Genomic DNA, 26,037 nt, shown 5'->3' with positions numbered 1-26,037 from the left:
TATCTACTAATTGCTAAAAGATGTGTGAAGGTAATTCACTGAAGACAAGTTTGTCAGTATTACAGATGTTGTTTCTAAAGGTAGTTTTATTTCTATGGTCAAAGACAAGGGTGAAGGTGAAAGGCAAACCAGTTTGGGAAAATATTTATACCAAATATGACTGTCTATGTGTTTATGAAGAGTATTTTAGGCCTTCTTATTTTTGTTAGCATTGCTAATTTTTCCATTTCGAAACGGAAGACTTTCTCAGGTAAGAGAATCAATAAAAAGGTTCAAAGATCAAATCTGACAATTCAAATAACTAGATTGCCAAGGAGAATGTGAATTTGTAATGTACTGGTTTTAGCCATTTGTGGTAATGCAATTAGACATATGTTGTTACTATATGCATAAAACCAACACAAGAGTCTATGCTGTTAATATTCACACTTACACAACATTAAAAATTTATGGTTTTTTTCCTCCTACCTGCTCTCTAGACTCCCCTGTTTTGGAGATAAAACTGTTGGGAGTGAATCTTTGGTTTAGCTTTTATATTAATCTGTTTATTTTTAAAAGAAAATTGCCAAGCTTTCTATGTAGAAATAAAATAGTTTCTGATACTTTCTTCAGAATGTAGTGTAAAATCACCAAAGGTAGTTTATCTTTTCTTTCCTGTTTTGGTACTTGAGAAGAAATGGATAATGTAGAAGTCGGTGTGTACTTCAAGTAATATTGAGTGCTTTGAGATCAGTGGCAATTCCAAATAGGTTTTGAAGGAGCAAATGGAGTGTTCCCCAAGTATTCTGTAGGGCAGGGCTTTGTCACAATAAAGATGTCTGTAAAATGGATTTACATCTGCAAATAATCTTCTAACCTTAATCTGCTGTGAGGCTGAACAACTGAAACATATTGGCAAGGCTGGAAAAGCAGGTTGTTGAAGCTGATACTGATAAACAAGAACAAAAATTCAAGTTTTATTGGAAATACAGAAGAGAAATGAGTGACAGGCAACAGATTGGTTTACATTCAACTTGATGTAAGTACTGGTCACACAAATAGGAGGTGGAAATCCTCCCTACTGAAGCCTTTTTCACTTCATGTTTTGATTAGTTTGCTGTGAATGGGGAAAGTGAAATAAAAACACATTAGAGAGCTTGGTGCCTGCATGAGGCATTCAGAAAGTACCACTTGTCTACTTTGGTTTCCTCGCAGAGTGTTAGGAGCATTAATTACTGATGATAATTAGTATGTTTCAAAAATATATACAATATTTAAATGTGAAATTAATTGTGTGATAGTGAGTAGGTGTTAGAATATTTATATATGTGTATATATTATAAAAATATGCATTTATTTGTGTAGACACACTTTTGCTGATATATACTGATCCTGTTAATACTGAAAGAGTTTTAGTAGCAATCATTTGTGATGAGAATAAGATCAGAGGCTGCTGCTTATGTAACATTACACTTACAGCTGTGTTTTTTCCATCTTAGGCATTTATCACAATAGACATGAGAGAATTGATGTGTTTAATTTTTTCCAAATAGAAATTTGGCTTAACATTGGAATGTATTTTTACATGCTTTGAAGTTGCTTTTTATGTTTTGCTAAAAACCTGGGAACATCAAAGTCTTATGATTTATGTGGAAGAATGAAAACCAAGTATTGCTGCCGGACTTGGTTTTGTTCTGTATTAAGACAATGGAATGTCCTTCTTGTTACACTGAATAACTTAAAATGGAAAATATTGGGGATTGCTGTTTTTCTTGGGTAATGGGTTCAGGACAAAAATATCTGTTCAGAATTAAGTGGACATCAATTCCCCAAAGCACAAGCACTAACAAATCAAGACTTAGCTAAATAAGATAAATAAAACTAATACAAAATATCTTGTTAAATCAGTATTCTAGATGTAGTGATACATCATCATGCATTTGATGTTTAAGTATTTCTACAAATTAGGAATCTATACTAGCTTCAAAATTAGTACAAAGTAATAGTAACTAGCACACCTTTGGCATTCATTCGTCTGGAGGCTTTACACCTGTGGTGGGTATTTGAGAGGAGAAACTGGATGTCAGAAATGTGCTGTTGTGGAATTAAAAACATTGTGCCCTTTATCAATGATGGCCAGTTTTAGATGAACTGAGTGTCAAGGCCTGCACATGTCAATTTCTGTTTTTAATGCACTGCATAGGTTCAAGTAGTTGAGTGAAATGCTTGAAGTTACCTCTGATTTTGGATTAATAATGGAATCAACTTTTCTTTTTGATTTCAAAGTCTGATTTGATTTTTCCTTAATGATCAGAGGTATTGTTGTAGAAAGGTAATTATCTTTCTTTGCTCTGACATCTAGATGAAATCATACTTATTTACAGGTAAACACATGAATTCAGCTTTGCTCTTAACTATATTGTCACATTTCATGTCAGGAAAAGCTGTGGAACCAAGGCTTGGTCTACATCATTAGTTAATGACTAAATTATTGAGTCTATTATGCTGTACTTTAGACCATTTTAAAATGGGAAGCTGGTGTTGCAAAAACAGCTCTTGTGAGAACAGCTCAGCAAAACATATATATTTCACTGATAAATACATTGTGTAAAAATAAAACATGTTATTTTCAAAGCAAAATAGTAGAAGGAAATCTAAGACATCCAGTTGCTATGTTGCTTGGTGTATTGAACCTAAAAAGGAGTTTTTCTCATTTATCACAAATCAAGGTTTTAATGAAACTTTAATGTATTCAAACTTTGAGAAGTTCTGTTTCTAAATGTAACTTTTGCCATATGCATCTTCATCCAATACACCTTTGAAGGTCAACTGGAAAGATTTCATTTCAGATTAAAAGAGTCAGATTACAATGCAGAAGTATTTTTCCTTTTTAGCTTGCTCAAAGAAAATTTTGCATTTTTCTGAAAGTAAAATATGGTGCTGTTCTGAGTGCTGGTAAAGAATGAGAACAAGCAGTTTTGTGTGATTTTTACCTAAAGAGTAAGTGGTGAAATAAAAGCAGAGATGATGTGTGTGCATATACATATATTTTTACACTTCCATTAACAGAAAAGATTCTGAAAGCATGAGGGACACCATAACTACTGAAGTGACTGGTTTGAAATGCTTATGTCAGAGGAGAACGGTGCAACACAGCAGAAGGTCCTGGGTATGGAGGGAAAGAGCATTAGTAAGGGAGAGGATATGAATTGTAAACAGAGGGAGAGTGGCCCTGGGCCTGGCAGTGCAGTGCTAGTAGTAGGTTCCCACGGGCAGCATCCTCAGGCAGGAGAAGGCGTTGACGTGCTTGGCCAGCACGATGGGGTTGCCCTCCATGCGGATCTCGTCCATGCGCGTGCGGATGTAGCGCGTGTTGTTGGACTTGCAGAACGTGTCGTCCGTGATGGTGGTGATGTTGTTGTACTGCAAACCAAAATGGTTTTATAAGTAAATGAATACCTGCATTGTTGATAAAAGATTATAGCTTCTTTTTTGCTGTTTCCTATCCCTGATGCCTAGAAACCAATAATAAATCCTTGCATGGGAATTAGCAGTTTCTGAACTTCTGGGTGCTTGTGGCTGTACACATTCGTACAGTAAATTGTTTTATTCGGAGGTGGAGTGGAAAACTGTGGTGGGAACTGTTCTAAAATAGAGCAAGTTTGATTTAAGTGTGTAACTCCTGAGGTGTTACCCAAGAGAACGTTAAGGAAATCCTTTGGGAATACCTGAAGGTGAAGAATGCGCAGACTCTCTGGTAAGTTCAGAGGGACAGATTCCAGTGCGTTGTGTCCTAAGTAGAGGTAGGCCAGATTAGTGAGCTTCTGTTAAACAGAAAGAGAGGTTACTGATGCTGGATTACTCGAGGTTAAGTAACTCATACCTGTTTATAAGACATCAGTGATTTTTTTCTGATCACGTGGCCTGTAAACTGATGTAACAAAAGCAATTCTTTTGCTGTGAATATTGAATTGCTATATCAAGAAATTCATAAAACTTCTGTATTTGGGTAATTTGTGTCAACATGTCAGTTATAAAAGTTGAGACCACTATAAAGTACTTCAAATATTTATTGCTTATTATTATTTCTGTGGTCCTCAGAACTGTACTTGATCCATTAATTTTTGAATAATTTTTCTTTTCGTTAGAGAGAAATTAAGCAGGTGAGGTATTTCATAGAAAATTCTTTTCTACATGGAGGACATGAGCAAGTGAGTGCACCAATTACTGATATTCCAGAATGCCTTAAAAGCAAAGCAAAAGCTGGAAAGCTGCTTCACCGTAGTTTACTTCTTAGATTACAAAAAATACAGAAAAATAATTTGGTGGCAGACTGAATGGTCTGGTTCCTAATTTTGTTTACTTGGGTTACCTAAATTATTGGGTTTTTCCTTACCTTGAAAGCATTTGCTTTGATTCCTCTGCTCTTGATTCTGTTTTGGTTTGCATTAAATGTTGTTAGTTTGGGAGGTAGAACAGGAAGTTTTACAAGCCGATTTTCAGCAAGAGAAAGTTCTTCCAACAGCAGAAGTTTTGAAAAGGCTCCATCTTCTATTTCTTCTATTCTATTTCCACTAAAATCAATTCTTCTCAAGGTAGCTTTACATAGAAGAAATTAAAGTCTAAGTATTGACTTTATAATTACATGGCATGTAAAATGTGTATGGCTGTATATGCTAAATGTTATACTGTTGGCTGCAGCATCTAAAATGTTATCTACAAATGCAAATACTATTAAAATAGGGGTAAAATTGACATCTGGGTTTTTTTCCTGGTCTTAAATTGGAAAAAATAAAAAAGGGAAATACTCTGGATCCTTATTTTTGTCTTGGAGATAACATGATTTCAGATATTCATAGAATTTGTCATGCAGTGGAGTGAGATAGCTGACAGAGCTGTCCCTGGAGCATTTGAAGCAAAAATAATGCCTGGTCACTTCAGACTGGCTGGGATGCATAGCTGAATTTTATTTTCAGCAGTCTGCTCTTTGCCTGATTGTTTGGGAGTATTAAGATGTTTACAGGGTGCAAAATGCATTTCCATTTTGCCTTTCCATTTCGTATTCTAGAACAGAGATGGAAATCATGGTGTCACTTACTGATGTCAGCGAAGTCCGAGGCTGCAATCCTTTTGATCTTGTTGAAGCGAGCGTACAGATAGGCGGTTTCCTTGGGCAGGGGCGGCACGGCCTCGATGTCGATCTCCTCGCAGTACACGGAGCCGCTCAGGCACACGCACAGCAAGCACGTGGGCAGGTCTGCCGGCAGGGGTTGAACAGGCACAGATTAACTCACTTCAGCTTGCTTACTCAAAATACAGCTTTCTCTAGTGTCTTTTGGGATTCCCCATTGTTAGGTTTTTAAAAAATTCTTTTTGCATCAAGTTCTGAGAAGATGTAATGTTCTCAACTGTTCTGGTGTTTTTGTTCTTTTTATTCTGTGCGCTTTCCCTGTGTATAATCTCTGTTCTTACCTGAGCATGTGAATGATATTAATTGGCCTGAATTCAGCTTAAATCCTTAGTTGGCTAAGAGTATGGTGAATGTGAGAGCTGCAAGTTTGTGACCATGTTAAATGTCTCATTTGGACCCAAACCCACAAGGAGGAACACCTGGCAGTGCATGCATTTCGTACTGTAAGTGCATCGGAGCATTTGTGGCAGGTCACACAATATCCTGTGTTGTTCCTAGCTACTGTTTTGTCTAAAGCTTTTGATAAAAACTCCAGCAATTACATTATATATATTAATATATTATATATGGTTTAATATATATATTAATATATTATATATGGTTTAGGTTGGAAGGGACTTTAAAGATCATCTAATTCCAACCTCCTGCCACAGACAGGGTCATTTTCCACTAGACCAGGTTGCTCAGAGCCTTGTGGACAATCTCTGTCAGTTTTATACTTGAGATTTTTACAGCTGTTGTTTTAAGCAGAGTGAAACTTTTTGTAATGTAGTTTGGGATCTTTGTGGCTTGTCCTGCTCCTCATGGAAAGTAGTAAAATATCAGTAACTTCTGATTTGCTCTAATCTTTTCTGCTAGCAATACTCAAATATGTATAATGAACATGGCCTTGAATCCAGTTTCAGCACCACTGCTGTCTCTCATGCTGTGTTTTCTATATTTTGAGAGTTTTGGTTGGCTTCCACCCTGGAGTGAATGCAGTGCAGACAGCATGGTCATTCCATGAGGTAGTTGTCACTACACAGCAAAACAGGACCCTCTACAACTAGTGAGGATTTATAAAAGCAGCTGGTCAATACTGGGAAGCCAACCCAGTACATGTAACAGGAATTCTTTTTCTTACAGCAGCACTGCAGAGAACTGAATGAAGATCTTGAGGTTTAGCTTTGTGAATATCTCAGTTTTTAGGCTGCAGAGTTCTGCCCCATTTGGTGTTTTGGGCTCTTGTTGTTTTAATTTAATGGCTTGTTTTCATATGTTTGTGTAGGAAATGGAAGAAGTCAAACAGTGTTGTTGCTGTTAAAAAAGGCAATAGTTTTTATGCTTGTCTGTCTAGAAGCTCTGATATTCTTGGAGGCTTGCTCAACTTTTGATGGGGGCTTGTTGACAGGGGCTGTTTGGCAATAATTAACCTTGAATTAGCATTTTGGTGGAGATTGACAGTCCACTGGTCTTACTGAATCATTAGTTATTTTTGGAAGTTTAGATCACAGACACACAAAATAAGTCTCTCTTTTTCTCACTGCTCTGTTTGGCAGAGGAACTTTGTCCTTTTCATGTGTAGAGAGCATTGGGACTTGTTAGGAGAAATCTGGACAATGTACCCAGAGCCAGTAGGAAGCTTTGGCAAGGGAAGAATGTTCCTGATGTACTTTAAACATTGACCTCCCTGATCATCAGATGTAAATTTGAGAATAGCAAATTGTTCAAATAAATCTGCTGAATTAATTAAAGCACATCATATTTCATCAGCCCTTGGTTAAACTGTGGAACTTACTGGGGGATGTATTTTGTTTTCTTCGTTGTCTTGCCTAACTTATTTAACTTGGGTACATCTGAATGGCAAATATGACTGGGCAAGTCTGTGGAGAGGCTTACAAGCTATGCTTTGTGTATTCAGTTTACCTGAGGATCCTTTAAATTTTTCAGCCTGTTTCATCAGAAGTTAGAAGGTTTTCCACAGAAGATATGAAAGACATTCATAAATGAAAAGATTAATTCTGTAGCCTTTGTCATCCTTTGCACATTAGAGTTGCACATTAAAATATATTCTCTTGGATATCTTTGACATCACAATATTCATATCAGTTAACTTACTTGTGTCCTTTGTTGGTGGGACATCGAGTTGGCTGTCATCACTTTGCAGCATTAGGGAAGTGTCAAGAGAAATGTTTGTTCCATCCTTTGTGAGAGAGCAATTGTTATTTTAAAGCACAAACCGCAGACAAAAAGCCACTGAGCATTACCAGGATTTGTAATAACATCTTTTAAAGTGAACTTCCTACAATATACATCCTTAGGGCACTTAATTTTTAAAATGCTTTTATAGATTGGATGACTAATGTGATGTATTGCCACTTTTACACACCAACTATTCACTTCAAAAGACATGAAGGGAAGGTGCTGCCAGTGCTCTTCAGAAAACTTAAGTTCTTCAGGGAAGGACAGTTGACACAAAATAAAAAATATAGCCTATGTGGTGGGAAGGAATATGTAAGTGGGTGGGTATTTACAAACAGTAGAGTTTCAAAGATCAAGATTTTGCATATAATGTAAAATTCAATAGGATTCTTGTGAGAATAAGTTGTATTTTGTTGTTGTTTTACCTAAATAATCTCCATAAAATGACTGAGATGTCCATGCATTTAAAGCTATTCTGAATTCCTCCTGGAGATAGTCATTGCATCTTTTCCATTGCAGGACAACTGAGTTTATAAACACATTCCTCGCAGGTATTGGTTGAAGTTGAGTAATTTGCTTCCATGATCTGCATGTAAGTCTGTTTTAAGGTGTGGGCTGCTAACAAAGGGCCTCTTGAGATGCAGAGAGCAGTAGTCAGATTTTCATTGGATACTGGAGGAGTTTTAGAGAATTACCTGTCATTACTGTATTTACAGTATGGATACAGTGGCTTATACTATGATTTGCATGCATTAAAGTTAAGGGGATTTCAGTTTGACTGTGGAAGTTGGTTTTTGCTTCCATCATTCATTTGGATTTTTTTTTAATGGGGAATATTTGTAGGACAGAATAAGCCGATATATTTTTTTTTTTGCGTGGCTATTGGAAACACATGCAGGAAAGAGCAGGAAGATGTTTTGCTTTAAACATGTTTAAGGATCAGGCCCTGGCAGGAACAAGTGCTCTGTTGGAGGGCTGCTTGCATACTGGGAGTGCTGACAAATGCAGCCCTTTTAGTTTTGTTAATCCCCCCCACTCTCCCCTCCTTCAGGCACGCAGGTGGTTCATCTGCAAGTGCAGTGTGCAAGTGAGAGCTTTCAAGCTCCTTCTCATACTTTGTTTTAGCTGGTATTTAGTTGCTTGTGTATACTTTATTGTGGGAATTTTTGTATTCTGCAAAACAAACCCCTCAGGCTTGACATAAAGCCTGAGAAACGAGTATCTTGGCCAGCCTCTGTCATTTTGACCCCTTTCTAGCCTGTGAATCATCCGTCCCTTGGCTCTTTCCTGCGTCTGCCTCTCCGGGCTCTGGCTCTGGTTTGGGCTGGCTTGGTTTGTCCTAGTGAAGTTTTAGGTTCTCAATTAGGAAGTTTTAGGTTCTCAGTAGGATTCTGGCAGCAGTGCTAGGTGGAGGGAAGCTGAGGGTGTCAGCTCAACAGCTACACTCTAACAGCAAATGTCACAGATGCTTTCTGCAGGAGTTAGCTCGCAAAGATAGATTAATTAGGCACATGAAGATGTGGACCTTGAGGTATCTGTGCCAGTAGAGACTTCTGAGTGCATGGACTGCTCATGGAACAAATGGACTTGTATGGCTGCAGCTGGTTTGGCTCCTGACGGGCATTTAATAACATTTGCTGGCACAGCTTATCTGTCCCAGGTGAAGATTTCTTACAGTCTCCTACTTGAGCCATTAAAGTAGTCTTGAATGGGATTTCTTAGCAGAATGCAATGTGTTGCTAATCTCTGCCAGTGGGAAATGTCACAAAAATTAAAATTGGTAACTTGCAGAATACCATTAAATTCCTAAAATTAAAAAGTATTTGCTGATCAGCCATGAAAATTCCTAACTGTGGAGTATCAGTGCAGAAAATTGTTTGGATTAGAACCACAAGTTCATTACTTGCATATGTAAGGAATGCATGGAAGGAATATTGGCCTACTCACATACTTAAATTCCACCTGCCTCTTGCACTTTACTGCACAGATACATTAACACTTTACATCTAAATGCTCCAACCATCTTCAAATTTCTGCAAAGAAATTTATTCATCTTATAACACAAAGGTCTGGTAGTTTATATTCAATGAAATTAGTCAAGATGTGAGACAGCATCTAATTGAGTGGTTCTATTCTCTTGTGGAACTTAAGATTTTGTGTTTTGAATTGTTCAATTTTTTATTCAAGACTGGTGTGGCTGTGCTTTCAAATAATCATAGTAACAAATTTCTTCTGATGTTTTTAGTAAAAGTGTTTTTCTAACTGTGTGTTCAAGCATACAGTAAGGAGTTAAACTTGTATGCAAGATAGATTTCTAACTGGGCATGCTTGAGGAAACATTTGGCATGCATTTCAGTTCCAGTTAACACTTGGAATATTTGGGGAGTAAACTGGTGCAATAAATGAATAGAAGATCTGTTTGTGCACCCCATAATTTAAACACTGGCACTTGTGTCGATATAGTTGTTGCACATAAGGAACTCATTTATTATTTTGCAATGAAAACATGTCAATGGAGAGCTGACCTGATGGAAATATTGACTGACTACATTCCTAGAATTATCCTAAGCAGAACTGTTGGCCTTCAGAAGACCTCCAGCTTATAGCACTGCCAGGAGGAGTTTGATTTGTCTCTGGCACATCTGTTGGCACCATTTCCATGTAGGTATTCTCCTTGTTCCTTTACTGAAGCAGCAGCAATCTTCTGCAAGCAATTTATTAATGAGTGTCATCTGATGCTGTGCCTAGCAGGTTTAGTATTTTCTTTAAAAACTTACTTCTGAGTGCATAGTCACTGGTTAGTTAGGAGTAATTTATGTAGTCCCTTTTTCCTGGGTTTATGAAAACATGTTACTTCATCACTGTGGCAGATGTCAGATTTAAAAATACTTTAGCCGTTTTTTTGCTATAAATATGTAGCTGATTGTTTTAGCCAACAGTGGAAAGCTGTAATTTAAGTAGAACTGGGAAATATTAAAAAGGTGTATGACAGTGATATTTCTATATTTGGACTGCAATTTTTTACTTATCTTTTGCTGTTTTATTTTTCTTGCTTATCAGTCTAAGTTATTGTAACAAGTACAGTTAATATTAATGAAACCCTCCTTGAGCATTTCATACTGGGCTGTTACCACTTGGTTTGGATTTGTGGTATTTTCCTTGGCAACTGCTCCTGGGACAATTGCTGCTGGTTGTTCTCCCTGATCAGTGTTGTATCTCCTCTATTGATGTGTTGTGGTTAGGTCTGAATGGGGGTGTGAGGTTTGTAACTGTCCCTGGCACTTCACTTAATTCTCCAAAGGCTTTGGGTCTTCTACTTTTGTATTGAAATTCAGAGGCAGGAATGTGGAGCACCCAACACAAATATTCTGTTTGGAGATGCTGGTGACTGCACTGAGATGTAGGGGATATTTTCTTTATTAAGACCCTCAAAGTGTTAATGTGTGACTCCTCCAGCACTGGACATTCTGTAGAAGTTTAGGACTGCTGGACTGTTGAGCTGTAAAAAATCCAAACTATCCACCCCTAAAAAACTGAGGCAAGAAACTTGGTAGTTTGGCAAGTCAAAAGAGGAACTGTGGTCTATACTGGCAGATTATGTTCAATAAAAAGGGGGGCTCCAATTATTGCTTTAATAGTAAAAAAAACCAACCAAACAAACAAAAACCTTCCTTGTTTTTAAGCAAACTCACTGAGTTAACACAACATAGTTCCAACTGTTGAGCTAGTAATTAATATATCCTGTTCTTGAAACAATTATGATTGCAGGCACATAAGAACAGCAGAGTTTAAATGATGCTTTAGCCTTATTTGTGCAAGCCTGCCTTCTGTGGCTTACTCAGACTCTAGTAAGGGTAATATTTGTGTGGTTTTAGTTTGAGTGGTTTTCCCTTTGTCTGAACCCATTGTATGTTTCCCTGTTATTTTAGGACTTTTCCATAAAACTCACATGCATGCAAATAACACATTTTTCACATAATACTTATTTTAATTTAAAATATTAATAGGAAAATAGAAATAAAATACCTTTCTGATATCCTTGGGCTGCATTTCATAATCTTGTTGGGTCAGGCTTCCTATTGGAACATCTGTATCATACTCATAAAACTGTAGTGATTCTTGCTGTAGAGGTGGTGCTGGATTTACCAAAGGTACAAACACAAACAAAAAAAAAGTAGCCTGCAAAGTCTCCATTCTTGCCCAGAACAATGTATGTGGCTTTCAGTGAGCTGGTGAAGATCTGCTCGTGCCTGGACTCTGGAGAACACTTTCTTTGGGACTGGAAATGAAAATGCAATCCGTCAAAACAATATTTAAAGCCTAGAGGACTTGTTGGCAGTGGTTTCTAACACATAAGGAACATGGAACAACTTTTAACTCTTGATATCCTTTAATTAGACTCTTAACTTTATAAAACCTGTTCTTAACATGAGAAGAAACAGGGAAATAAACATTTTTCAGCTAATAAGGAACATATTCTCTTAATTGCATTTGCTTGTTTCCCAGCTTATTTTTGTTAAAAGCAAAACAATTTTGTTAATGCTAAATATTTGGCTTTTATGTAAATGAACTAATTAAAATATGTGAGGTTCAAATGTATTTTCTTTTATAGTCAACATAAGAGTTTTCATACCAAGTGCTCTCTACCTGTAGCCTCTCATTGTCTTCTACTTTACATTTGAGACTAAACAAGAGAAGATAATACCCTCAGAATATTACACAGGTTGGGCTCTTTTCAGGCAGGAAAGGGGAAGAGGCTGCAAACATGATCTTTGAAACATTAAGAATATGCATGCAATATTAAAAAAAATAAATCTTTGCACAGCATTTTTCTCCTCTTTACTGCAGTTTTATTTAAGGTCTAAGTTAATCCACTTTTAGGAAAAAAAATCCACTTACCTTTTAGCAGATTCCAAGCTCTTCACTGAAAAACCAGATGTCTTTATCTGTAGTTACTCTTTTGTCAATGTACTTCAGGTTCAACTTATGCATTACATCCAAATTTTTGAAATGAATACTCTCTCAGAGTTTGACAGTCTGAAGAGTGCTTTCCATGGGGTAAAAACACTTTGGCAGCATTCTCTCCCAGGGTGAGAGGTAATATCCTGGAGCAGGGGGTTGTACTTTGCATAACATTTGCTAAGCCTGTGTAGCTCATCCTACTTCTGGTGTTCTTGTTAAAATGGCAGCAGCCTGCTTTGTGGTAAAAAAAGGCTTTTTCTGTAAATCAAATATTAATTGTGCAAACTGGAGGTCTCTAATAAAGCATGTGTTATCCATTTTGTGAAATGCTTCAGCCTTGAGACAAAGCAGCTGCTTTCTGAGACAGGGGTAGAGCCAAAACACACGTCTGTATTAGTCACATTTTGTGAATAGTAAAATGTTTTATTACAAGTTGTATGTGTTTAGAGAAGTTTTACCTACCTATGAAATGGAAGCTTTTCAGTCTGAAGAGTTCTGGGAAAATATTCTTTGGAATTTCTTGTGTTTGAGAATTTTAGACAATCAATGTCTAAATGCCTCATTAATTGACTTATTAGACAGTTTATTGAAAAATGGGTTTCACAAAAAGTACTTGCTTTGAATAAAGTTCTGTTTCAGTTCTATAGATAACTCAGTGCATGCTGTCCAGGTGTAGAATTTCCATCTGAACTATGAGCAACAGTTTTCTGGATTTGTAATGCATTTCTTTCTCCCCCATCCTTTTCCTCATTATGAATTTTTGGCAGTCAGCACAAATGGGAGACAGATGACCAACTTTGAAAGTTTATAGAGTAGCTTTCTCAAGTCTTTAAAAAGTATGTAGCAATAAAATCTAGTGGGAAAATATCCAGATTTACATTTCTCTTTTATTGTCATACCTTTTTTTTTCTTTTTTTTTTTTTTTTTTTTTTAACCTAGAGTAATACTGGTGATAACTTAAGCAAAAGGTCCACAGTTTTTCTTTTAAATGCTGTCTTGTTTAGCAGCCAAATGTTTGTAGGAAATTTGCAGAGTGACTACTGCCTGTTACTGTCCAAAATATTTTTGGGTTTATAATACTACCAGTTTCTGAACTAGTTTGGATTTTACAAAAATGTTTGTAGCTTGGTTCATAAGCAAATTTAATAATGTGATGGTTTGGACTTGAAGCTGGCTGTAGGGTAATGCTGTGATGATAAAATGGACATGTGAAGGGAAGAGGCTCAATAATAATGGAAATTGGACCCTGAATCCCATTGGATGCTACTCTGCTGGAACAGTAAGGACACCAGGAGTTTGAGAGTGGTTAAATTGCAGTGTCAGTCCCATCTTAGCATCCCTCCTGCCTTCGTGCATGTCTGGGAAGTAATGACACAGCTCTGCTTTGTACTTACCTTTTCCAGCTGCCACCCCTCTGCCAAACATCCACATTAGAATTTCCTCTGTCTCTGGGGCATCCAGATGTTTCCAGTGCTTGAATGTAATCAAAGGATAACTATTCTAAGGGAAAAAATATACTAAGTATTGAAGCTGAAAGCAAGATATAAAATTAAATCTACTTATTATAGTCTTATGATAATTTATTTTGTAAGTATTGAAATCCTAGATTTCACAGCTATGTAGAATGTCTTAGGAATAGCTTTATCTTTTCCTTACATATGACAACCATAAAAAATGAGGGAAAACTACTTGATAAATGAGGCCTTGAAAATGTAGGAAGTCCTCATTCAAGCAAACACTTGTTTGTGTCTGCAAGAGGAGAAGAGGCTCTGAATTTTTAGACAACTTCAGGAACAGCTTCTGCACAAAATGTGAAAAGTCTGTGTCCATCGGGATCACAAGATTTTGGTTGTGTGCTTGTCACAAAAGGTTGTTGTGTGTGTACTCATTGCAATAGGGGCCCCTCTCAGAAGCTCGTGAATGCTTCCTTACAAATACATTCAGAGAGATGTTAAGTAGCACATTTGGTGTGATATCATCAAGAAGTAGCTTATGGTGCCAAATTAAGTGGTAACCTTGAATCATAGTTTGTCTGCATTGTCATGATAGAAGAAAATATATCAGCAAATAATGTCAGATAAAAGTAGTTTTTACCTGAACATGTAGCAGATGCTCAGATCAGCACAAGGATAAGGATGGGATGAGTGGCTGCAAACAAGGAAGGGGAGTACTGCTTCCTTCAACTGCTTTATTCCTGCTCAGAGTGACTGGAAATAACCACAATATCCAGATCATGTGAGATGAAATATGTTGTTCATATGCATTGGCAGTAGGGGAGCTCACAGGAAATACCCTGGCAAGCAAGGAGTGCTTTCTAGGCACTGTTAGTGCTTGGAAATTGGATGTATAAGTGTCTGTTGCTTGGACTCTGGTTACAAGGATCCATGTACTTGGAAGGTGGTTTCTTTTCTGGAAACCTAAACCTGCTGCGTTGTTAACCATTTGAGCTCCAGTTTTTGAAGACAGCCTTGATAATATGTTCATGGTGTGGTTTTTGATTTCCACATGATATCTCATTTGCACTTAGTGATTTCCCCACAAAATACTTTCAGCTGGACTGTTAGGATTTTGAAAAGGTTATTTTTCCTAATTTTCTTGACATAGAATTGTGGCTTAAATTTGAACAGTAATAATTTTCCTGTAATTTTGAATGGCTATAAAATGTAGCTGAAGGTGCAAAGGAATCACAAGACTTGTTTTCTTGTAATGGATAGAACCCAAGACATGTTAATGGGATTGGATTTCAGTCTCTGCATTCTGCTGTCAGAAAAACTTAGCTTTGGGTGAGAAGGGTTGCATACCCTTAGTAGGTATAAAAGTAGGCATAAAATTTGTTGCCCAGGGTTGTCTTCTGTCATGTTAGAAATTAAGAATAACGATCTTTTAGGAGAGAAAAAGTGAGAAGCTTGGATGGGTCTAGATGGCAGAGGTAGGAAAAACATGAGAGAGCAAGACAGAAATGATGGTAATTATCCAAACTACATGACTAAATCTTCAGCATCTGGGCAAGAATCTAACATTTAGTTTTACTGTTTATAAGTATTCTTGGAAAAAAGTACTATGGATTATTGCTCAGCTGACCTGTGCTGATGGTGGGTGCTGGGAATCACTTATACAGAATGATCAGTGTCTTCTTTTTATGGCCAGACATCTGTGTGGGACAGAATGAGATGACAAATTAGGAAAGCTTTTAAAGATTCCTGGGCATTTATAAGCCTGGACACAATGCTGGATTTTCTTTTGTGTGTGATATTTCTGCTTCATGTGGAAGGTAACATATTATAGGAGGTTCCTTGGCATAACTCCTGTGTGGAATGTGATTGAAACACCTCACAGTGTTGACCAACTGCTCTGGATTGGAGTCATTATAATAGAAAAGGTTTTCTAGAGGAAAACACAATTATTGCACCAGCCTGATAACATGTGTGATATGAAACTTCTCAGTCTCCATCATTCCCTTCTGCTTTTTGTTGAGGTCCTGACAGAGGGTATAAAAATAGTTTTAAGGCAGTTTAATGCCAGTAATGATGATGGGGTTGCATTTATTGTGGGAACTGAAAGTATGGCAGAGGGGGGAGAGAGCAATCTCCTGGTTCTTCACTGGTTTGAGAACTGAAGGTGGTGCTATGGAAGAGTCATTTTGTAAAGCAAAAGGGATAAAGGAGGGTTCAGAGGTGGTATTAAATGTAAAATAAATGTCTTCATGTCCTAGAGAGAAAACTTAGAACATTCTTCAAGAATAAGAATCACTAAAGAAATAGTTATGCATAAACACCTCCAGATTTTTATGAAAAGTTGCAACTATTTCCAAGGCTCAGTGAATTAAATTAATTTAGGTCACTGTTAGGGCCACCAGCTGCAAAATGGAGACAGCTGAAAAATGACCTAGTGGTTGTATGAACATTCTTCCATATGTTTCTGATTTATAATCAGAATTTTTTAAGGCTGAAGACATTACCTTTATTTCTTGCATTTCTGGAAAAGAAAAACTCCTTTTATCAGTTACTATGTTATAAATGAATTAAGCACATTGCAAAAATCATGCACAATATTAAACAGATATCAGACTATGGTTAACAACTGCAAATTATAACCAGACTAACAGTGCTGTCTATTTACCCAGACCTCTCTGTCAAACACATGTTCTCTTGAACTTTGCTGTGTGACATCAGTTATATCCTGAAACAAAAGCCAACCTACTGCAACTTATTATAATTTCTTAGAATTCCTTCCAAAATTGGCATTACTTCCTTATGACAATACCATCATTTGTTGAGAGCTGTTACTATGTCCACAGGGACATTTGAGTCAGGGCTGCAAGAATCATTGGCCTTATCCATATTTTACTTCAGTGTTCCAGGCATCTGTTCCTTGTGTTCTTCATAGCATCTGCTTTGCTCTCTGTTAATGGCTCGTCTTCACATTTATCTGTTTTCTTTGTGTTGTACTTTTAGGATAGGGAAAGGTTGATTTTTTTTTTTTTTTTTTTTTTTTTTTTTTTTTTTTTTTCTCTGTAGATGATTAATTAATGCAATGAATTACAAGATTGTTTCTATTTATTTTCCTTCTGAATTCATTAGCTTGTTAGAAATATGATTTTTGGACAAAATATTTAAAAACATTTAAAATGTTTGTATTTGTGGAATTCCATAAATTTCAGTAGTCTATACACAAACTGGCTTATAGCTGAATAGTTCATACTCTGGCAGCAGTACTGGAAAATGACTGTGAAATCTCTTCAGTGTGTATTTTTTTGGTTAAAAATATAATATGTTCCCCTTTCCTGCTTCTCAGGTAGGAAATGCCTATGCTTATAGCTCTTAATGATCAGGTTAGTCAACAAAGAAGGAAATGGATTTGTATTGTAAAAGTGGAATGGGAATATGTTAAACTAAGTCAGAAAACGTGTACTGTAAAACATCTGTTTTCTATATAGGAGCTTCTGTCCTCATCCACATAACTTTTATTATCAGAGTACTGAAGCAAAGTGTAAAAAAATATTTATTGGAAAAAACAAAATATATTCCCACTTTTTTGGGCTAAAGGAAGAAATACAGACAGTTGGATTGAACTACTGTTATTTCTCTTTCTTTAGATTTTTATAAAAACTTCTTGTGGCTGGTGCTTTACCTGAATTGCTCAGAGTTAAAACCTAGATCAGGCTTTGTTTCTGTATTTTCTGATTGTGCTGTAAACAAACTCATTAAGCTATTTGATTGTTAGGTTTTGCTGTTACTGATGAAATCAGTAGCATATTTAGTTCTTAGTTTATGAACCTATTTCCTCCTTTAAAAACACTGTATAATCTGAAATAAGTACCAGAGCAAACATGAAGGAAATACGTTTTACACTGTATGAAGGCAGTAGAAGTGAGGAGCAGTACCAGCATGTTACCATGGGTCAGGATAGTGAGAACACAGAACTCTGAGTGGAATTAACAATAAAGGTTAGTGTACAATATCCTGTGTCCAGCAATGCCCATAAAAGATGCTTTGGGAAGACAGAGAATAGAACAATCATGTATGACCCTTGTCTCCAGCCTGTCTTCAAATGTTCCTCCTTCTCCAGCCATTTTCAGCACTTTTATACCTACTGTGTTTCGTTTAGCAGCCTTTAATGCAGCTTTTCCAAGGAACTCAATTACTATTACAGTCTTTTCTCAACACAATGTCTAAAATTGCTGCTACATCCTCTGTGTCCTCAGGTACGTGGGACATGTGAGCTTCCTTTGATGGATCCTTCCCTTGTACTGAAGCAGGGGATCCCTAGAGCCTTGCTGTCAATACAACTCACCATGTTGTGGGTATCTCTGTATCCCCCCTCAGCCACTTCTTTGCTGAGACTTGGTGCATTCCACGTTGTTTTTATAGAAGCCAATCCTAACCTTTGGTGACCTTTATCTAATCCTTTTCCAATCATGCCCTATGTAATTGCACCAACTATCTGAGGCTTTGGAAATCAATACTGCATTTAACGTCTCAGTGAGCCATAGATTTATGGCAGTGTCTTGATGTCTCTAATTTTCCATTTGTCTCTAGTTACTCTCTACATTTGAGTTTCCTTTTTATGACTCCTGGGCTCTGAGCCAGTGTTTTCACTGAACACCTATTGCTAGTGAAGCTGCTACTCCTGAGTCTTGCTCTGAGTGATGTTGGTGAGGTCATCCTTTGTTAGTTTTAATGTGGAACTAAGATCGTCATTTCCATGGACATCACTTCTGATTTAACAGTGATGAGCTCCATTGGCTGGTTGAGCATCCTGAGGACTTTTGCAGCCATTCTTGAGCAACACTTAGCAGTCACTGTTGGCATCTCACTTCTCAGCCTGGTTTGTCTATCTCTTGCTAGCATTTTAAATGGAATAAATTCTAGCCCAGACCCTTTGAGAAGTTCCCATGAGTGGGATCCTCTCCGCAGTAAGAATTGACCATTTATTCTTAGGCTCTTTCTCATATTTTATTTGAATTTTGTTCATGATGTTGCCTTTTAATCTGTGGCAACTTAATTTCCTTAAGAACCTTTAGGAATTTTTGTAGGCTGTTTGGATCAGTATCTCCCTTTTCCACATCCTTCATTATTCCCTCAGAGAACTCCAACATATTCACAAGGCAAAAACAATTACTTTTACAGAAGGCATCCCCTGTGTACCAGAGTAAATTGCACTCAGCTAGATGCCCATTAATCCAGTACTTTATTATAAATTCTCATTTCTCTAAGGCTGTCTTTACTTCCCTGTCCACTGTAAAAGCCTTTCTGTGCTAACTGTCCTGTGTGCTACTGATTACATGATAATATTAATTGAAAGAAAAGTAAATTATAATGGTTCTGCTTGTAATACAAATTTCATGTTCCACCTGAATGAATCAAGTGCAGTAAGACAACTCTGAAGTTTTCATAAATTTCCAGTTTGGCATATAACATCAATATTTTTACTTCTGTATTAAAACTAAAGCTAAGGTTTGCTTCATAAATGTCTTTAAAAAGCAGAAAGTTTGTGATAAAATATGTAATATTCATACTATGGCAGGATAGTGTTCTTTTATTTTTAAAGCTGAGCAAGCCTTTCAAAAAAGCCTCTTATTTTAGGTTTGTGTTTTGTGCACCATTCACTTAAAATCTGAAATAGCTGAAAGGTTCCCAAAGGTTAATATACTACATGTATATATTAATAAAGCAATAAAGTTATAGATATATCTAAATTCTTGTATATACTGTACATAAATGATATTGAGTACTTAAATGAAGAAATGAATACATGCATGTGTTCCTTATTCAGAAACCCAGAGGTGCTTGCAGGTGATAAATGTTAATACATGTTTTTTTTTTAAATGCAGAAAAATTCTGTAGCGCTGTGAATTTGTGGGGTGACCATAAAATAGTTTACTATGGATACTGGATCTGTTCAGAATGCAAATAAGAAAAAGAAGGAGAGAGAAGCAGATTTCTCAAGTTAGTTGGCTAAAGATCCATAAATTAATAATAATAGAATAAATTTTATACCCACAAATTCTTAAAACCAGTTGTCCTTAAAGACTACATATATTCTTAGAGTTTATATTCATAGTTTTACAATAAATCTTTCTCTTAAAAAGAAGTCATTAAGTATTTTCATTTTCTTAATAATTCAGTTGATACATCAGAAAACATAAATATGAAAATGGGCCTTAAAAAATAACTGAAATTCTAAGAGAAAAAATGAAACCTACCTAATTTCTCAAATTCTAATAGAAATCTGATTACATTGTACTTAAAGTGCAGGATGACTAAAAAGACTACATAAAATTAAGCAATGTTGGTAGTATGATGTATGGATTTATGACTTGCAAACATTTCATTTTGCTGTTGAAAACAGGGACTTTGTTTCCTTAGCTAGTAAAGCTCTATCAGGGAAAAAGTGCTGAAAAATAAAGAAGTGATTTTAAAAAAGGCAGTAAAGTGCTCTGTAGTGTTATCTTCCCCTGTAGTTATCTGCATCTGTTTCTAGGTACAAAATATAACAAAAAAATTGCATAGCTCAAAGTTTTCTTCAAGTTACTTAAAGCAATGTTGATTCACTTTGAAGCAGAATGCAGCTAATTGGTATTAGCTCTGCAGAGGGATAGTCTAAATTAATAGTTTAAAAAAAACTGCAATGCTATTCTTCCTGTTCTACTTGATGAATAATTCTAAATGCAAAGATTAATTACATTTCTGTGTGTCTTCTGAAATAACATGGGCTGAAGCATAGGGAAAATATAAAAGCTAATGGTTTGGTTGTGTTAATGCTCATGCTTTTCCCTAGATCCCAGCAGCTTGGTGAAAGATTGTTTATTTCCTGTGTTAATAATAAGCTGAAATCTCCTTTGAAAGATTGTGGTAGTTAAAGGACAGCCAAAAAAGTTAATATTATAATACAGCTTGTCAGGACACTTGAAACATAATATGGGGAAGGTTTGAAGCTCCATATTTGTCATGTCCTCATCCAATTAGGAGTTGGAAGATCTGTATTTCTGGGAGATGCAGAGGAACCTTGAGGAAGTATTTTGTAATTTCAGTCTCATCCTAGCATGTCTCTTTCCTTCTGCTGTCAGCAGTAGGATGTAGAGCTGGATGGATTTTTGGCCTTAATCACTTGTTCCTATTGAATTATGATACTGATCTGTATTTTAGCAATTTTGCAGTTGGGTCACTTAAGAACAAAGAAGCTTTTCAGGTCAATTTTCTTTCACTTCAGCTGCTCACCCAAAGGTGAGCCCATCATCAAACCAGGTTGTGTCAGACCTTTATCTAATGCTTAGGTGAGTGCTCTTTGTTCTTAGTATTGTTTTTTACTACACCAATAATAAGACATTTACCTACTTTGAACTCCTATCTCCACTTTATAGATTCATCTTGAATATCCCAAACTGCTCTGTTGTTGTAGGATAGATATGAATAACCCAGACTAATGAAAAGTTTCCGTATATACTCATTAGCAATAATTACTTCAGTGATAGTAAGGGTGAAAATATCTGTCTTCTGCTTCATTGTCTTCTTCAGTTTCTTGATTGAGCGTTTCTTGGTTGTCTTCTGCTTCCTGGAATTCCTCTGGTGTTAGGAACCGCCGGAACACCGGTGTTCTGAGCCCACTTGGCCTGCTGACTGTGACATTTTGCTCTCCATAATAAATGGTTCTGATGAGGGGGAAGCAGAAGAAGGCGTAGGTGCTGATGGGGCTCGTGAGCTTGTTCTGGTCCACCCGTATGTAGGTTAACTGCTTGATGTTCAGTGGGTCCAGGGTTGGGCACATCACAGTAACATTGATGTCTGGAAGAGAGGGAAAAGTGTTCATTCAAATGCAGAAAGTGGTATGGTTTAGACTATTGCAAAAGTAAAACTTACATTTTGATATTTAAAATGGAAAATGTTTTTGTGGTGCAAAGTAATATAACCCTTCTCTATGTTTTAAATCAGTTTTGTAAATGACAATAGTACCAGTTTGGGGGCTTGCAAAATAGAAGGTTGTAAGGTAAGGAATTTGTAATTACTGTTTTATGTGAATGAAATGCTTTCATACTTCCTTTTCTCTGTGTGTTTTTATCAGTTGCCAAATCAGAAGCAATTTTCAAAAAGATTTTAGCTGTTACATGAAAAGTTGGTATTAACTTTTACAAAAAACTGTGAATTAGAGGAAAGCTTCAAAAATTAAATCCTCTCTAATTTCAAATTGGTCTCAAATGACTGAGGATGTGTTTATATTGCATCCCAAAGAATACAGGGTGATATTCTCCCCACACTCCTCCCACAACCAATGCCAAAAGCCACTAAGTTTATTGCTTTTTATGAAGTTTAACCATCAACCTACTTTCAATTTCATTATTTTCAATGTACAAATGCTGCAAACTTCTTGGAATATAGAACACTTGCTTCAGTTTGTTATGTCCAAGATTAAGTTCTAGAAGGTTGGGTAGATTAAAGGTGTTGTGTGGGATGTTCTGCAGGTTATTGTGGGACATTCTTAGAGCAATGATGTGGGGAAGCCTGTTGAAATAGTTTTCTGGAATATGAGAAATGGAGTTATTTTCAAGAGAAAGATGCCGAAGTGATGGTGGCAGGTCAGGAGGCATTGTCTGTAATTTGTTGTTGCATAAGTTGAGCTGCATTAAATTTTTCATGTTTGAAAAGGGTTTTTCTTTCAATACTGAGTCATCAAGTAAGTTATTGCAAAGGTCAAGCATGGTCATGTTGGGCAATCCTTCCAATGCATTTCCAGGTAAGCGGGAAATCTTATTGAAACCAAGGAGGAGCCTCTCTAGAGAGCTGGGCAGAGGGAATGGAAATTCTTCTAATTCATTATGTTGTAGATGAAGTTGCACTAAGTGTGAAAGTTTGGCAAAAACACCATGGTCAATCATATGGAATTTAATATTGTTGTAGCTGAGGTTAATTTCCCTTACGAAGGTAACGTTGGTGAATGGTCCTGCAGGCACAGCTTCAATGTTGTTGTTTTGCAGATAAAGTTGTTGGACGTGACTGGGGATGTTTGGAATTGTCTTGAGTTTCCGGTGGTCACAGTACATGGATAAGGGAAAAGATGGTGGACAGAAACATTCTTTGGCACACTCAACTGGGAAAGGAAAATGAGGAACTTCAGCTTGGCTGTTTGGGTTAAAATAATATGGAAGTTGGTGATCTGGCTCCCCACCATATTCATCCTCAAAATCATAGTCTTCATACTGACAAAAGACCAAAGCAGCCCAGAGGAGGATTGATAGGTGGCTCAGAATCCCCATATTTAAATTTATATCTTGTGACCTGCTGATAAGAAGAAACATTAAGTTTTAGATAATTATAAAGTAAATACTACAAAAGTTTTAAGAAGCAGCAGTATATAATATAGTAAGTAGAACAATACCTTTTTTTTTTTTTTTTTTTTTTTTCTTTTTTCGCAACACTGTCTGTGACATTACTAGGAAACCCAAGTTTTGATCTGTACCTTCCATGTAAAAAACATAAACAAATTTACTGTCCTTGAAGTAAACAGAGGTTTTCTGGTCTGACTTCAGACAAGGAACAGCCTTCCAGTTCTGCTGTGCATGGTACTGAAGGGTATCATAACAGTATTGTTTCTATAAAGAGAATATTAAAATAAGTTGCTTGGAAATAGAAATTTATCTGGCTTTGCAAATCATGTGTTCTGTGGCATTTTGTATTGTTTTTCTATTTTCCACAAAACATAACAGACTTAGTACTCTGTTAATGATGATATAATGTGATTTTTCTCTTCCCATCATTTATTTAAAGCCAGTACAATTTAACCATCGTGCACTGCACATGGCATAAAATCTTTAGTGGTAACTTTTCTTTGTAGTCTTTTGCTTCTGTAACCATATGTTCTTTATAGATGTGAACTAATTTACCTTCCAAGTACCCTTCTGAGGTGAAATCCTGATGCTGTAAAAGGCAAATCATTTTGCACATCAAATTTCTGATGCTCAAAGCCACTCTAACATTTTAGAGTACTTTATGCAGCCAAAGGAACTGTGTTACTTGTCAGAACGAGAGCTGTGAATCATGTTCAATTTAAGTAGCAATGAGTGGAAATGTTACATTGCGGGTCAAACCACAGAAATAATTGATAAATTTAAGATACTGTGCTCAGTATAGTACAAGAATCCTGAAGCAGAGAGAGAAAAGCAGTTATTCTATTTTTTTTTTTTTTATTTATGATTCGTACCCAAGGGACTTTTTGTGAATATTTGTTTAGTGAACACTATCTGTAACAGAGGACATGAGACAAAATGGTCATTTCTGATGATTCCTAGTGGCAATTACCTAATGCATGATGTATTCTATTAACTTGAACAGAAGAGAGAAAAGGAAGAACAGAAGGAGAAAAGTAGTAGCAAACTCTTGGAATTTGATGCATGCTTGCAATCGTGCTGTGTGGCACAGAGCTGTGTGTGCCAGGGGCTGGGTGTCACCATGCTGCAGTGCCTACTCTGCATATCTCACTTCACATTTGAATGCAGTCAAGTTTCATAACCAATGAAAACCTTCAAACCAGGTTTGACTGGAGTCAGGAACTCCACTCCAGGCAGGTCCTTAGCAAAGCCAGGGACTCCATATCCCTGCAGCACTGTGGGATGTCTGGGCTAACTAACCAATTACCAGAGACAGAGCTGCCTTGCGCTGCAGTGCTGGGCTGAGAAGTGATTCTGTGCTTCAGGAGGAGCTCACTGGCTTTCACACTTCAGGCAGTGTATAGCAGAATATCTTCTAATCAGTCCTGTTGGTGTCTATCTAAAATCTGTTTCTGACACCCGTGACTGCCTTCTGGTTTTGTGGAACAGATCCCAGTCTGTTCTCCCTTGCCTATTTGTTTCCTTTTGATTCCTCCCTCTTCACTTGCAGTCCAGAGCTTGAGCTTCACCTTCTGGTTCTATTCTCTCAGCACTTCTACTCCATGTCACAAAATTTCCAATTAATAATTTTTGTTCTCTGTGCCATAATTAGAAATCAGGATGGACAACTCAGGAAAGTCTTCTCTCTTTGGCATAAGGCATTTATGGGACCGATCTACTTGCCATGTGGACAATGTGAAGAGAATTCCTATCATGTCAGATGAAATTATAAATAAGAAGTAATATACATCAAAGTCTCCCACAGGTTTTATGGAGCGAGAGGAGCTGGTTTTGAGGAGACATTTTGATATTTTGGTTGTAGCTGAATATCTTACCAGTAGAATAGTAACTGTCCTGCCAGGCTGCAGGTTATGTCTCAAAGCACTGAGACACTGACACCTCTTCATGAAATATCTCTAAGAATTTAACTAGCTTTAAAACACAATATGATAAAACACATAAATACATAGTTGAAAAACAATAGAAAAATCTTAAAAGCTTGATTCTCTACCATCTGTAACGAAGTTAGAGTTCAGTAGCTGTACTTGTAAGCAGTTTATTTGCTGAAAGCTATATATTATATAACATGCATGAATCACTCTTCACTGAAAAATAACACAATCAGTTCATTTTATTCTTGCTTACCAAGAAAACTTGCTCCTTGGAAGTCTGAGAAGTTCAAGTTGTAGAGGGCAGCAAGTTCTTGTCCTGGTGAAATCATCTGAGACAGCCTACCCCAGCTGGAGGAACAAAAGGTCTGTCTAAGCCATATTTTGTGGTAAGGAGCCTTGTGGGAAGGCAACACAAAATAATAGCCTTGGCCCCTCTTCTGATTTGCCAGTAAAATTTAAAAAACTGCTTTGTGCCACATCATCACTTGCTGTAGATGCTGTGTCATAGGGCTGTGAAGCAATTTCTACTTTTGTTCGAATTGCTTCAATACAATTGGCAGGATTCTTTCCATTACCAACTCCCATTTAAAAAAAAAAAACAAAAAAACTGCAAAACTGATTACAGAGGTTATTAGTTCATAATGTGGGTTCAGCTGCAGTGATTCTGTTCTGCAAAGGGTTTGTACTCCAAGGATGAAGTTTAAAACAGTAAAAAAGTTAATCTTACCAAAATCAAGGGGAAGCATGTGCTGTAAATAAGCTCTTATAAATATAAATAAGCTCTTATAAACATCTTGCTTATTTTTCCCCCCATAATGTCTGTGTCCTGGCTCTTTCCTGCAAATAATTTGTTCTATACTGTGCTCTTGGTGAGGTGGTGTTAAAGTTCAGCATTCACAGTAACTTTCCAATATCTTTTTTGCAAAGTTGTAGAGAAAGAGCATAAATCTGGAGAAAAGGGTAAGTATGGC

At 36.7% G+C, this 26,037-nt stretch overlaps 3 protein-coding genes across 4 annotated transcripts in view; 1 reads left to right on the top strand and 2 right to left on the bottom strand.

Annotated features, from left to right (window-relative positions):
- CENPP (centromere protein P) overlaps positions 1–26,037 on the top strand; it is a 110,603-nt gene that overhangs the window by 12,145 nt on the left and 72,421 nt on the right. The window lies entirely within an intron of this gene.
- OGN (osteoglycin) lies at positions 927–12,457 on the bottom strand. The gene is made up of 7 exons (XM_056501403.1): positions 12,251–12,457; positions 11,378–11,630; positions 7,268–7,352; positions 5,078–5,236; positions 4,376–4,578; positions 3,708–3,803; positions 927–3,402 (listed from the first exon to the last, which is right to left on the bottom strand). Exons 2-7 carry the CDS (start codon positions 11,543–11,545, stop codon positions 3,232–3,234), a joined length of 882 nt encoding a protein of 293 aa, XP_056357378.1. The 5' UTR covers positions 11,546–11,630; positions 12,251–12,457; the 3' UTR covers positions 927–3,231.
- Positions 17,297–25,519, bottom strand: OMD (osteomodulin). The gene is made up of 3 exons (XM_056501399.1): positions 25,320–25,519; positions 22,136–23,085; positions 17,297–21,597 (listed from the first exon to the last, which is right to left on the bottom strand). The coding sequence occupies exons 2-3, from the start codon at positions 23,061–23,063 to the stop codon at positions 21,278–21,280; spliced, it is 1,248 nt and encodes a 415-aa protein (XP_056357374.1). The 5' UTR covers positions 23,064–23,085; positions 25,320–25,519; the 3' UTR covers positions 17,297–21,277.

Source organism: Oenanthe melanoleuca, chromosome 12 (genome assembly GCF_029582105.1).
Source record: "Oenanthe melanoleuca isolate GR-GAL-2019-014 chromosome 12, OMel1.0, whole genome shotgun sequence".
NCBI classification, from domain to species: domain Eukaryota; kingdom Metazoa; phylum Chordata; class Aves; order Passeriformes; family Muscicapidae; genus Oenanthe; species Oenanthe melanoleuca.
This window is presented reverse-complemented; position numbering and strand designations above follow the sequence as displayed.